The sequence below is a fragment of the Chenopodium quinoa genome, unplaced genomic scaffold (assembly GCF_001683475.1).
Source record: "Chenopodium quinoa cultivar QQ74 unplaced genomic scaffold, ASM168347v1, whole genome shotgun sequence".
Lineage (NCBI taxonomy): Eukaryota > Viridiplantae > Streptophyta > Magnoliopsida > Caryophyllales > Amaranthaceae > Chenopodium > Chenopodium quinoa.
The window spans coordinates 4,708,142-4,722,332 of NW_018745024.1; the positions used below are offsets into that span (position 1 = coordinate 4,708,142).

General features: G+C 37.9%; 1 protein-coding gene across 2 annotated transcripts; it reads right to left on the reverse strand.

The window, feature by feature from the left end:
- Positions 1 to 9,804: 9,804 nt before the first annotated feature.
- LOC110708979 lies at positions 9,805 to 11,555 on the reverse strand. Of its 2 annotated transcripts, XR_002508815.1 has the most exons (3): positions 11,181 to 11,555; positions 10,457 to 11,078; positions 9,805 to 10,374 (listed from the first exon to the last, which is right to left on the reverse strand). XR_002508815.1 is itself a non-coding variant. In XM_021887205.1 (2 exons), the coding sequence occupies exons 1-2, from the start codon at positions 11,436 to 11,438 to the stop codon at positions 10,545 to 10,547; spliced, it is 792 nt and encodes a 263-aa protein (XP_021742897.1). In that variant the 5' UTR covers positions 11,439 to 11,555; the 3' UTR covers positions 10,387 to 10,544. The 2 variants fall into 2 exon arrangements, 1 of the variants encoding a protein (XP_021742897.1); XM_021887205.1 differs by lacking the exon at positions 9,805 to 10,374 and having other exon boundaries at positions 10,387 to 11,078.
- Between the last annotated feature and the right edge of the window lie 2,636 nt (positions 11,556 to 14,191).

Below are 14,191 nucleotides of genomic sequence, written 5' to 3' on the forward strand. Positions count from 1 at the left end.
TCGGACCCATAGTGTACCTATATATTTGATCTTTACTTATTTCACTTTTATTTGATCTTTACATGCAGGCATAGCACACAGTTCATAGTTTAACATCTTTTATTTTGAGAAGGTAATAAGCAATTGTAATATATATAGCAGATACAAACATTAAACTTTACCTGAACTTGTTCCAAATTAAATTCTAGCAACTCTTTGAAATGCGCTTCTCGAATTGTATTAGGTGGATCGGCCAACCTATCACCGTCATTTTTGTATGGAGTAAAGTTTATTGCCTTTACACTACATTTATATTTACGCCAAAGCCTTCCCACGTATGACAATACACTGCCTTTACCTTCTTCAGGGATAATGAATTTCTTCTGCATTAAGCAAAACATTAAACATTAAAATTAGGGAGCACCAAAAGAAGCACATCTTAACCAAGAAAACTACATTATGCTTTTTATAATAATCTATTTCGAATTGTACTTGTATCAGAATGTATCAGAATTGTACTTGTATTAGAATGTAACATTATTTATCACGCTGACAAGGTAAAGTCGTATCCCCAAATCAAAAGTAATACCTAAATCCTCTAACTAATGCAAATAGTGAAGTAGGGTCGAATCCACAGAGAAACGGGTCTTTCTATTCCTAATTAACTAATATAATCTAGATTATGAAGTAACCAATATTTATATTTGAATAATAAACTAAACTACGGAGATTATGAATAAGGAGAAAATAATATATAAAAGGATCTAGGGCATAGGTTCACCAATAAATAATATTCCAGGGTAGAATATAATAATCATTCATCAATGCATACATCAATCAGATTATAAAGGGCTTTCGCTACGTATTATAATCACACAATTAATTTACCGGTATTAAATCTCATCTTTCGAATCTCGACCTAACCATTTATAAATTAACCTGCCTATTGAAACTAGACCTAAACATCAATTCTCATTTGTCGAATCTCGAATCAATATTGTCAAACTCATGCATAAAAGATCAGGCCTAATCTAGTCACAGAGCATTAAATCAATCAATAGGAAATTAATCTAGCATTGATAATTAACAACAATAAATTACCCCTTCATATTATTTATGGATCCCCATAAGCCTTAGAAAGAAAACTACTCACACATAATAGAAACTAAACCAATCAAAGAAATAAAGCAAGGCATGATCAAAGGAATAAAATAAACAACTAAGATTAAGAGAAGAGAAATAGTTACCCAACAAATCTGGAATTAAGAATGGATTAAGAACAAAAGTATAAGAGAGAAAATCTAAGAAAACAATTAAGAGAGTAAAGAAAGAGTAAAGAGTGAGAGAGAGAGAGAGAGAGAGAGAGAGAAAGAGAGAGAGACCCTAAAATCGTATTACGGAGGAGTATTTATACTCTGTACAAATCCTAAACTGAAACAAACTAAAACAATGAAATCGTCTCCTAACAATTACACGCGCCCGGTTGGGCGAGGCACCGCCCGATCAGGCGCGCCTTTTTGCTCTTCAGGTAAACTCTCGCGCCCAGCCGGGTGCGTCACCGGGCGCCGACCTTAGCTTCTCCCGCCCGGCCGGGTGCGCCTCCGGGCGCCAGCCTCTTTGGCCGGGCGGCTCTCTTGGGCCACTAATTAGACTACGATTGGGCTTCAATTCTTCGGGTCAATCTGGGTTTCCTCTTCGGGTCTTGAATACTCGGTCCAAATGCCTCGGTATCACCTATACCGAGCCCTTAATCACCGGTTCGATGGCTCTAACCAGTCCTGGGCTATAAAATCTGGTCGTACTTCTCCAGTGTTCGTGATTGCTCCAAAATATCTCGGGAAAATACTCCAAAAGTGTAAATCCCTGCAAAAGTCAACCAAATCTACGAAAACACTAGAAAACACCAATTAGTAATAAAATTGGCTCTAAAGAGCCAAAAACACTATTAATTATGACCAAGGGACGGGGGTAAAATACTATATAAAATAGACACATCAAACTCCCCCAAGCCAAACCTTTGCTTGTCCCTAAGCAAAGATCTCATCAATGAATCAATAAATATGCTTCACCCCAAAAAATAAAAATCAAGCACAAACGATTCAGGATAAATCAAATAAACATGCTTCAAAATCAACCAATCAAATCCATCCAATTACCTATCTTCCCTAACAATTGTCAAATAGAGCAAACCACAAGAGCATATAGAATTCAAGACTAGTGCTCACACACTCAACTCTCATTTATGTGGCGAGTAAAAGTTGTACTCGATCGCTCTCCATCCAACCCCTTTATGTGAACAATGCCCTCCCACTCACACTCCCGTGTGTATAAAACAATGAACGCTCAACCTACTAGTCGACTCGAAATATGTCAAATCATAACTTGCATTGATAAACAACACTTTCACATTCATACAATTCTATGCACAAAGGTCGGAAGGTCTTTAAAGCTTGTAATGTAAGGCTAGGGTAAAGGGTAGGAATCATTTGGGAACAAGTGAGAGAAAAGCTATGCTTAAGGGAGAAAATCCTAATAAAACCCATGATCAAAATAAATAACGATCAACATATCCTACATAACCAACTCTAACAAAAATCCACCAAACATACTCCAATCATAATAAACAATCCCAACACTTACAATTTCACTCATAAAAATATAATAATGAAGAAGTGGAGTGAATAAACAAACTTTATTTTCAAACTTGAATTTTTCATTGAATCTCTATTATTTTTCCTTTTGAATCAACCTCCAACTAGAACATTTGAACATTGAACATTTTTTTCTTTTTTTTCTCTGTTGAAGTTCACTTATTTTTTTCTTTTTCTTTTTTTTTTCCTTGAATTTCTCTTTTTTCATAACATCATGATTTTTTTTCCAAGAAAATATAACTCTCAAACTCATCAAAAATAAACATGGTAAAAAACAAAACAACTTCTCAAAAACCCACCCAGATTGTGCAAATAATAAGCACACTACAAACTCCCTCACCTCACTCACTAATAGTTCCTCCAAGCCAAGCTTGGGACTAGTAACCAATGGGGCAAAATAGGCTTGTAATGTGGCTAATAAAACAACAAAAATTCAAGGCAACAACATCGGTATCAAGAAGGGAACAAATGTATCTACAATCATCTGGAGGCTACCTAAAAGAATGAACGCCTTCGTCCTCCTCAATGTGCATAATAATGAATCATATAAATATTACTTATAGTAGCAAACCAATACTCAAATTCATTGACATACCAGGAACTAACACACATTCCTAATCAAATCAACTAGTCAAGCACTATATTCACAAGTAGTTGGACAAATTGACGCATGTTAAGATTTCAAGGCAATCAAACATCAAATCATGATCAACTAATCCACAATGCTTATCATCATATACCAAGAATCAAAATAATTTTCTTAAGTAAGGGGCACAGGGAAGCATGATTTACAATTTATTGGAACGTATTTTTGGATTTTTTTTTTAATTTTTTTTTTGTATTTTTCATATATAAGAAAGCAATAAAACTAACCTAGAAAGCAATAAATATATCCTAAGAAAACACACCAAAAATAAAAGAAAAGAGAAAAAGAAAGATACCAAATCCAAAATCAACCCCAAGACAGAATCAGACAATGTCCTCATTGGATCAGGAACTAGCCCAACATAGCTAGTCCTGATCATCCTCATCCATCGAGCCAAAACTTGCACCTCCACTGCCACCTGTACCACCTAGAAGAGCTACACCAAAATAATCAGCATGAAAACTCCCCCCCCCCCCCGCCGGTCCCCCGAAAGGAATGTCCTGGCCATACCCATGGAAGGAAGAATAGTCAGTGTAAATACCATGGGCAGTGGGATCCCTATCGTATCCCTGGGGTGGAGGCTGAAACCAGTCAGGGTGAATAGCGTCGTCGGGAATGTTGCCCTGACGAGCATAATCATCGTACATAGGGTAGAGAGCTCTACCCTGGTTCCTCTCCAGGTACCCTAACCTCTGGTCTATAGAGCCTACCATCCTCCTAAGGTCAGTATGGGAATGCTCGATACGTCCTAAGGCCTGACCTATACTCTGAAGGTCCCAAACTGGGTCAGAGTCAACATGAGGGACGGAGTGGGACATGCGAGGTGGAGAGAATGCCACCTCGGGCTAAGGCTGGGGTGGTGGTACTAGTGGTGGTGGTGCTCGCCCCCTAGCGTTGGCAACTAAAACATCATATGTGTAGGATGATTGCCCTGGGGAAAGGCGGTCAAGTCAGGACTGGGTAAGTGAAAGATGGGCAAAGGTTGCCCGCTCCCAGTCCTAATACACCAAAAGGGTGTCTGCTCGCTATCCGGTCGTACCCACCCCAACTCCTCAAAATACCTAGCAATCATATAGGTATCTGGGCCACAATTGGTCAGTTGGTGGGGTCCATCCACTACAAAACCGACCTTTTTCACTACTATTCGAGTGATAAGGCCTCCTAAACGGATGGGGGTGCGAGATGTGGTGCTGGCCGTGGCATGCCTACTCAGATGGTGAATAATAAACCTACCTATGTTCAATTTCCCGAACTCATACACATAGTGTCCTATGACAGCTAGTTCGTTAGTTTGGGCATTATGGGGCTCGTTCCTACCTAAAAAACACAAACCCGCAAATCTTTGCCAGATTTTTGGGACAGGGTGATGAATAGGTTTGGTACTAGCATGTTGGGGGTCGGGAATAGACAAACCAGTCAAAGCATGATATATATCACCCATTTTATAGTCCGCATGCCATTGATGAGGTAACTTAGAATTTAATTCAAATAATTTACAAAATTCTACATAAGTTAAACTAATATTCCTATTGTTCAACCTAAAAATTAAATTCGGCCCATTTCTACTACTAACAACTTGTAAAGAAGGAAAGAATTCACAAGTTAGTTCTCGGTATGTAGGATAGTGCATATCAACAAATTTTCTCATGCCAATGTCTTTTAAAAATCGTTTTACAAAATCATACAAACCAAATGATTCTAAAGTAGGGCGGTGTAACCACTGAGAAGGAATTACCTCACGCCCGATTAAGTGTTCTAGCCGCTCCTTTTGCTCTTGGCTAACAATACAGATCGTCGGCTAGTACGAGAGTTGCAAATCCGGGTCGTATTCCTCCCTCGAACTGGAGCTCCTACCGAAAATAGACCGAGCCCTCTTTGAAGCCATGGTAGAAATGGGTATGAAAATTTATTTGAATAAAATCTGAAATTTTTTATATGGAAATGTAGAGGATGAAGAGGGGATTACAAATATGTAAAACGTTTTGAATTTGGTTGAGGAATGAAGGAGAAATCTTAGAGAGAAGGTAGAGAGAATTTGAGTTTTAGAAAGAGAAAGCTATGGAGGTAGTAGAATGAAATGAGAAAAAGGGACGAAGAAAGAAGAAGAAAGAGAAGTCAGGGCATCGCGCCCGGTCGGGCGATCTGATAAGTGAATTTTGTTGTGCTCTCGCGCCCGGTCGGGAAGCATTCGCCCGATCGGGTGATCTAAACACCCGATTTCCTTCAACTCTCGCACCCGGTCGGGCGCCCTTCGCCCGATCGGGCGATCTTACGCTCGAATTTTTGCCTCTTCTCGCGCCCGGTCGGGCGAGGCTTTCCCGATCGAGCGGACAAAGTTGTCCGTTTACGACGAGTTTCGCGCCCGGTCGGGCGCCCATCACCTGGTCGGGCGCCCATCGCCCGGTCGGGCGAAAATACTCACGTTTTGGGCCAATTGTCGAGTTTCTCACTTTCTTCTTTTCTTAAAATTTGGCTTACTATTTTCCTTCAAAACTGTATACAAAAACTCATAGAAACTCATTAAACTCCCTCATCCCTCCCCTTATAAGAAAAAGAAAGAAAAACTAGTCTATAAAGCACGGTAAAAATACGGGTTGCCTCCCGCAAAGCGCTGGTTTATCTAGGTTCCGCACGACCTTCTTACCAAGTATAATAACTAGTACCCTTAGCCTAACGCTTGATCGGGTGGTTTCTCACCCGGTCTAGCGGTGTTTAGGCTACGACGCGGCTTCCTGACATACCCTGTGGGACGCCAATTCACTTTGTGTGGTGGATCCTCCTTGACTTGGACTGGGAGGTCTTCAATACTGCGCACCAAAGGTCCCTCTTTGATCGAGGATTGCTTCATATTGTTATTGCATTCAACACTTGCAACTCGATCTGGCGGAACACTTACCGTAGGCTTAATTTGTATAACTTGCTTGATCGGTTCCACCTTTTCATCCTCGAAACCAAGACCAACGGTGTAAAGTGCTCTTTCTATTGCATCGGCTTCAATCTGCCATTTGTCTATCTTATTTGAAAGGGATGCAACACAAGATACCGCCTCCAAGGGATCCTTTTCAAGATCTTGGGGATTATTAGAATATTTCTCAACCACAATGACACTAATTCATTTCTCCTCAGTCATGGAGCTTTTAGGGGTATTATTAAGATTAAAAATAACTTTATCATCCCCTATTGATAGTGTTAACTTACCACTTCTCACATCTATGATTGCTCCTGCAGTGTTGAGGAATGGTCTACCCAAAATAATTAGGGTTTGCATGTCCTCAGCCATATCAAGAACAACAAAATCAACGGGTATATAAAATTTACCTACTCTAACGGGGACATCCTCTAAAACACCTAAAGGGTATTTGAAAGAACGGTCGGCCATTTGTAGAGTAATATTAGTAGCTTTTAATTTACCCATATTCAACTTGGAACACACAGATAATGGCATGACACTAACGCTAGCACCCAAGTCACACAATGCATTATCAACCATTAGATTGCCTAAATGACAAGGGATAGAAAAACTACCCGGATCTTTTAATTTAGGTGGATACTTAGTTTGAAGTACGACACTACACTCCGCAGTGAAAGCTACTGTCTCTACCTCACTAATAGACCTTTTCCTTGTCAATATTTCTTTCATAAATTTTGCATATGAAGGAATTTGTGTGATTAATTCAGTGAAGGGAACTGTTACCTTCAAATCTTTTACCATCTCCAGGAACTTACCAAACTGCTTATCCAAATTTGTCTTCAAGTGGCGATTGGGGAATGGAAGTTTGATAATTGGCTTTGGAGCATTGTTGCTCTTGTCTGGAGTAGCCACCTTCTCTGGAGTCGTATCCTGCAATGTAGAATTAGATGTGTTAGTATTATCCTTTAGCCCTGCAGGGCTATTAACTACATCGTCAGGTTTAATGGAATCAAGATTAGCATTATTTAATAAAACAGGTTCATCAACTCTGGGCATAGGGGGCCCTTCATAGTTTGAACCACTCCTTAGAGTAATTGCATAGGCTTGATCCGAAGGCCTGGTTGGCTGTGCCGGCAGAGCTCCCTGTTGGCGGGCTTGTAGAGTAGCAAAGAGTTACGCAATTTGATTATCTACAATTTTATTATGTGCTAGAATTTGATCAATTGTCGCATCTCTACTCTCCATGTGCTTTTGCATATTAACCAACATTGCTCTAATTTCCACCAAAGAAGGGTCGGAAGATGAGGAGGTTTGTTGTGGTTAGTTCTTCTGGTCAGCATTGGGATGGTAATATTTCTGCTGGTGTTGCTGTGGCGCCTATGGTTCTTGTGGTGGTGGATTTTGAACATTGGTACTCCGGTAGGAAAGGTATGGATGATTTCGATACACAGGATTCTAGGTGTTGGAGTATGGGTTATTCTGCCTATAGGCTTGGAAGACATTAACTTGCTCCACGGAACTCCTGCAATCTTGTTCCCAATGACCTATAATACCACAATTTTCACAGAAAGCCTCATTAGAATTATTATTAATTGCAGAAACATTAGCTACATTAGCAGTACTAAGATTATCTAATTTTTGGCATATAGAGGTCAGTTGAGCTTGCAAAAAGGATACAGAGTCAACACTATGCTTCCCCTTGTTAGAAAATCCTCTAGGATTCCCATATTGGGAATTATGTATCGCCATATCTTCAATAACCTGACCTGCATCATCAACATTTAGATTCATAAATCTCCCACTAGCTGCAGAATCTAAAATTATTCCTGAAGAATTTCCAATGCCATTGTAAAAGGCTTGGATTAACTGCCATTGTGCTAAATTATGGTGAGGGCATTCTCTTTGTAGGTCCTTAAACCTCTCCCAAGCCTCATATAAAGATTCATCGGCTTCTTGGGCAAAGTTCTGAATCGCACTCCGTAGTACGACTGTTCTCTCTGCAGGATAATACTTGTTATAAAAATTCAAAACAAGAGTTTCCCAGTCAGTTATACCATGTGCAGTTCTATTTAAGCCATTAAACCACAATTTAGCTTTTCCAGTTAAAGAAAAGGGAAAGAGAATCTCCCTGATTTGGTCTTGAGTGACCCCGGCTTGCCTGATGGTATTGCAATATTGACAATAGTCTGCAATGTGAAGATTTGGGTCTTCACCCTTAGCTCCACTGAATTTCTTCCTCTCTATCATCGTTATAAATTGAGGTTTAATTTTAAATTATACCCTATCAAGAGCCGGAATGGGGGTGAGATGTGGAAAATCTGTAAGCTTGGGTTGTGAGTAATCATTAAGCTTCTTTGGAACCGCCATCTCTGATTATGCGTCTGATGATACCTATGAATCGCTAGAACCAGTTGGAGGATCGCGGTGATTATTATTATTATCACCAGAATCCGCCAAGATTTGCTTGTAGAGATTTTTCTGTCTATGAAAGGAACGTTCGATCTCAGGATCGAATGGGATGTACCCTGATCTGGAACACCTGGGCATAAACAAAAAAAAAAAAGCAAATATGAGATTTGCCTCAAAGAACTAACGTTCTCTGAGACAAAAAAGAGAAAATAACCTAGACTACAAAAATAATTAGAAATAAAAATTAAACTGTTTCCCCGGGAACGGCGCAAAATTTTGACAGGGTAAAGTCGTATCCCCAAATAAAAAGTAATACCTAAATTCCTCTAACTAATGGAGATAGGGAAGTAGGGTCGAATCCACAAAGAAACGAGTCTATCTATTCCTAATTAACTAATATAATCTAGATTATGAAGTAACCAATATTTATATTTGAATAATAAACTAAACTACGGAGATTAAGAATAAGGAGAAAATAATATATAAAAGGATCTAGGGCATAGGTTCACCAATAAATAATATTGCAGGGTAGAATATAATAATCATTCATCAATGCATACATCAATAAGATTATAAAGGGCTTTCGCTTCGTATTATAATCACACAATTAATTTACAGGTATTAAATCTCATCTTTCGAATCTCGACCTAACCATTTATAAATTAACCTGCCTATTGAAACTAGACCTAAACATCAATTCTCATCTGTCGAATCTCGAATCAATATTGTCAAACTCATGCATAAAAGATCAGGCCTAATCTCGAATCAATTCTCATCTGCCGACCTTAACTTCTCCCGCCCGGACGGGCGCGCCTCCGGGCGCCAGCCTCTTTGGCCGGGCGGCTCTCTTGGGCCACTAATTGGACTACGATTGGGCTCCAATTCTTCGGGTCAATCTGGGTTTCCTTTTCGGGTATTGAATACTCGGTCCAAATGCCCCGATATCACCTATACCGAGCCCTTAATCACTGGTTCGATGGCTCTAACCAGTCCTGGGCTATAAAATCTGGTCGTGCTTCTCCAGTGTTCGTGATTGCTCCAAAATATCTCGGAAAAATACTCCAAAAGTGTAAATCCTTGCAAAAGTCAACCAAATCTACGAAAACACTAGAAAACACCAATTAGGAATAAAAGTGGCTCTAAAGAGCCAAAAACACTACTAATTATGACCAAGAGACGGGGGTAAAATACTATATAAAATAGACACATCACACGCTACATTATTTTTTATATCAGAAATTTTTTGCTATGCAGGGTGCTGGATGTGTGAAAAAAAAATTACAAGGGGGATCTAGTTAAGATAGCTACTTGGCAGAGGCCTACTTGTTTGCTATTGTGAAGGTCAGGTCTTTTGCAAGTAGGTTAATTATGTGGCTGCTAGATAAAGTCAAGTGTATGTTGTATCTTCTCACAATAAAAAACATTGAGCTCTATGAAAATTACAGTAGCTATGTAACTCATACTCTGTATAAAAGACACAAAACACTGGCCTTTGAATACATAATAAAAGGTACATACCTTCACATAACTCCATATTTCTTCCTTGTCTTTAACATGATGCCAATTAATCTTGTTCAACGACGCTAGAGAAGCATTACGAGCTATTGTCCCTAAGAATCTTGTAAATGTATCTACGATCTTATCGTCAGGACCAATAGGCTTTCCAATTTCATTAAGAACAATAAGCTTACGCTCTTCTAATGTCCATTCATGAACATCCTTACACATAGTTGGTCCTCTGATACGCTTCTTTTTTGGAAGTGCTACATCAACATTAACTGAATAAAGTCATTAAAATCATGTATTGCTCTTAACATATCTATCTTAAAATATTTAGAACGGAATGATAGTGATCATTACCTATTTTTTCACTTTCGTGATCTTGATTCATTAACGGTTCAACTTGCATTCCTAGCTCCTCGGGGGTAAGAGTACTCAAGTCTTCACTTTACTCATCTTCTTCATCCGCATATTGTTCCAAATTGCATTCATTTGAACCCATATGATTCTCATAATCTTCATGTAAGTCAGGTTCAATTCTTTGTGGTTGTGAAAAACTGTGTGCTTGCGAACCCCCTAAAAGCACCTGTGAACTAGCCCTGTTAACAGGTTGTAGTTGTCGTTGTAATAAATAAGTTTGTTTTCCTCTTTTCTCTTTTTCTATCAATTGTGTTTTCATTTGCCTGAAAGCACTGAGTGAACCAGGAGCAACCATTGCCTTACTCTGCGCTATCTTAGCTTGGACACCATTCCCAATCTCAACCCCTTTCTCTTGCTGACTATAGGACGATAGATTTTTCTGTGCAGTAGACTTGCCTAATTGGATTTTTCTTTGCGTTGAATCTCTCCCTTGCAACCCTTGCCCTACTTGTTGTTTTTCGTTGTTTTGATGACGCATCTTAACAAGATTAGCCATTGGTACCGAAGAGACACTTGTCGTGTCTTTAATGTTTGTGGGATTCTTCCCTCTCAATGCCACAACCTGCAATAATGTATTTGTGAAAAACATTAAAAGTATTACATGAGTTTTTATCAATTCTGATTCACATAATTAAGTTGTCAGAAAAGGAAAAAAAAGAAACACCTTTTTCGAACGAGACCTCAAGTTTAAACTGTTTTTCCTTATCTGATTTTCATCCTCTTCACTTGAGTGGTTCAATTCACCCTCTTCATCAGGTGTGTACTCGTCAGTATCTTTAGTCACCTTCTTGCTTTTTTTCGTTTGTTTCGATCCCTTCATAGATTGTTTCAATTGATAAGCCATGGACGTAACCCCCAAATCCTTCATTCTGCTTCTATTTTGTTTTATCCTTGCTTGTCTAGCTTTCTCATAATCTGTCATCACTTCCTACAGGAAAACTCATACCAAAAACATCAGATTAGTCCTGCAGTGATTAGTCCTTGAAACACGAAGAAGAGGGAATGGAAGAGTGTACTTGCAGTGATGAGTCATGGAAATATATATGTATTGCTGGCATTCAGTTTGGTTCAAATAGCATTCAAAACTCTGCCTTTTATGACAATAATAATATAGATATGGATTCAGCCTTTTATGACACTAAGCCACTATGACATCCCTTAAGAACTCAGCATTAGCTTTGAATTTGATGCACACACACACACATACACACGCACACACAAATTTAAGCTCTGATTTCATATCTGATTATCAGTTCTGAACTTCAGATCTGAAATTCAGGTCTGAATTCAGGTCTAAATTTCAGGTCTGATTTCAGTTGTGAAATTCAGTTCTGATTTCAGTTCTGAAATTCAGGTCTGATTTCAGTTCTGAAATTCAGGTCTGATTTCAGTTCTGAAATTCTGGTATAATTTCAGTTCTGAAATTCAGGTATAATTTCAGTTATGAAATTCAGGTTTGATTTTAGTTCTGATTTTGTCTAAAGTGAGAGTAGTGAGGGAACAGGTTGCTTCTAGGGGTGAGCAATGCATAAAACTTTGTCAAAATTCCCAAAATTGGAAAATTAGAACCAATGGGTACATGTTCTAGTTTAGGGAACCCTGCCGTTATCTTGACTTGATAACATAGTGCAGCTATAGAGTTATGACTTTCAGCATGTTTATGTGTTTTTTTTAATAAATTATGCAGTAGTTCATTCAAAACACCTGACTGCACATAAAACAAAGTCTAGATTAATTTACATATTCTGAGTAGAAAGGATATTTCAACAGTTGGCTAAATGAAATTTGGGTCCTTGTGAAAATAAGAATGACCCTTTGAATATTCAATTGCCACTATAATATCAAACCTCAAATCAAATCAACTAGCAACATAGAGTGCTCTGTTGCACAACACTTAATTTAACCACTGACTTAAAAACAAAAAAATAACACAAGAAGTTAAGATAGAAAAATAAAACAGTACAATGATAGTTTGTCAAATCCACAAAATAGGTTTAAATCTATGATAATAATAATTCTAATTAAATTCTCCAGACACGTCACTTTGATGGTTCCATCCAATCCTAATCTGTGTCATCTATATTGGAACTTTCTTTTCGATTATCATCCAAAATTTCATTGTTCACAAGAACCTCAACTCTGTCATTGTGGGGAATAATTTCAAGCGTTAACCCCTAGCTTGAACCCCACAGTGATCATACACTAAAGTACGGTGGCGTTCAAAAGGGAAGAAGATAGAGCAAAATAGTCGCCAACAAGTTTTAGGAACTTGTGAACCGTTCACGAGGTGAAGGTTACACCCCTTAACGATCCAAGAGATCGTCAACTCCATAAGGTCTTGAACCAAATAAGGGTTCGGGGATGAATGTACAAATCCAACCTAAAAGAGATTGAACCTGCCCTAATAATAGGACTCTACTTTATTTTGATCGTATTCATGTGCGCTTTTTGACTAACATACAATCAATAGGATTAAACCTAAACCTGTTTATCTATGTTTGTTGAATTTAATGCACAAATAAAACTATTATTGGCGATCACTTGAATTATAATCATATTAACCCTAACAAGATTATTAATTATCTTATTAAGCGTGATTAAAAGTACTAATTTCCTTTAAACATGCATAAAAGGGTGTGATCAAGCAATAACAATAAATATCAAGTAACATAATAATAATCATAATAATAATAATCAAAATAATAATTATAATAACAATCATATTAATCATAATAATAATCATGTTAAAGCATAGCAAGATCCTAGGCATGATACTAACAAGATTAATAACAAACTCTAGCATGTCACTAAGCAATAAAAATCAAATCTTTAACCCTAACATGATACTAACGATCATAAATATTAGGAAAAACATAGGAAGCATCATACTTGGTATTAAATTACCCTAGACATGATACTAGGAATCATAATAAAAATCTAAGCATGAACTCTATATCATAACATCAATAAAACCATTAAAGTACTTACTTTGATGCCTCGTACCTCTTTCTAATAACAAAATACACACGTTAGTAACTTCAAGGAAAATAATAATCAAACGATTAAATTAAATAATTATTGAAAGAGAGATTTGGGACCAAACCCTCAGAAATTAAACCTTTCACGTCTAGGGCGAAGGCAACTTCGAATATGGCTAGGTGTATCTAGATCTAATGAATGCATAATTTTGTATGTAAAAGCTAGTTTAGAAGAGAGAGAGAGAGAGAGAGTAATCAAGGAAAACTTGATGAGAGTTGGTGAATTTTAGATGAAAACTGGTTGAAAACCGGTTACCGAAAACGGATTTTTTAATACGTTATTTGTAGAGAAAATCAGCCAAAAAGATAAAATATCAAAACAGAGTCTGGCGCACATAAAACTGAACCAGCGCCAACGCTGGCTGTTGGCGCTAGGCGCCAGGCGCTACAGCTGGCGTTTGGCGCTGATCTGGAAAATTACGCGTTTTCTTAAAATCAGATAAAATTTGCCGTACATGAGGATAAAATCGTATTTTCCTCAAAAATGCTCTTTGATTTTAATTAAAACTCTAAAAAGTCAACAAAAGTCAATTTATCAATGCTATTTAAATTAGGAATGAAAAGAACCTTCTAGAAGAATCTAGAAAACTAAAACCATTCCTAATTGCATTAGGAATGATAAATCATATTAGACCCT

Bases quoted from the DNA above. Each gene is read 5' to 3' on its own strand.
- LOC110708979 (XM_021887205.1), bottom strand. From the start codon at position 11,438: ATGACAGATTATGAGAAAGCTAGACAAGCAAGGATAAAACAAAATAGA. The intron at 11,079-11,180 runs GTGTTTCTTTTT...ACATTATTGCAG, and splicing joins TGAGGTCTCGTTCGAAAAAG to GTTGTGGCATTGAGAGGGAA.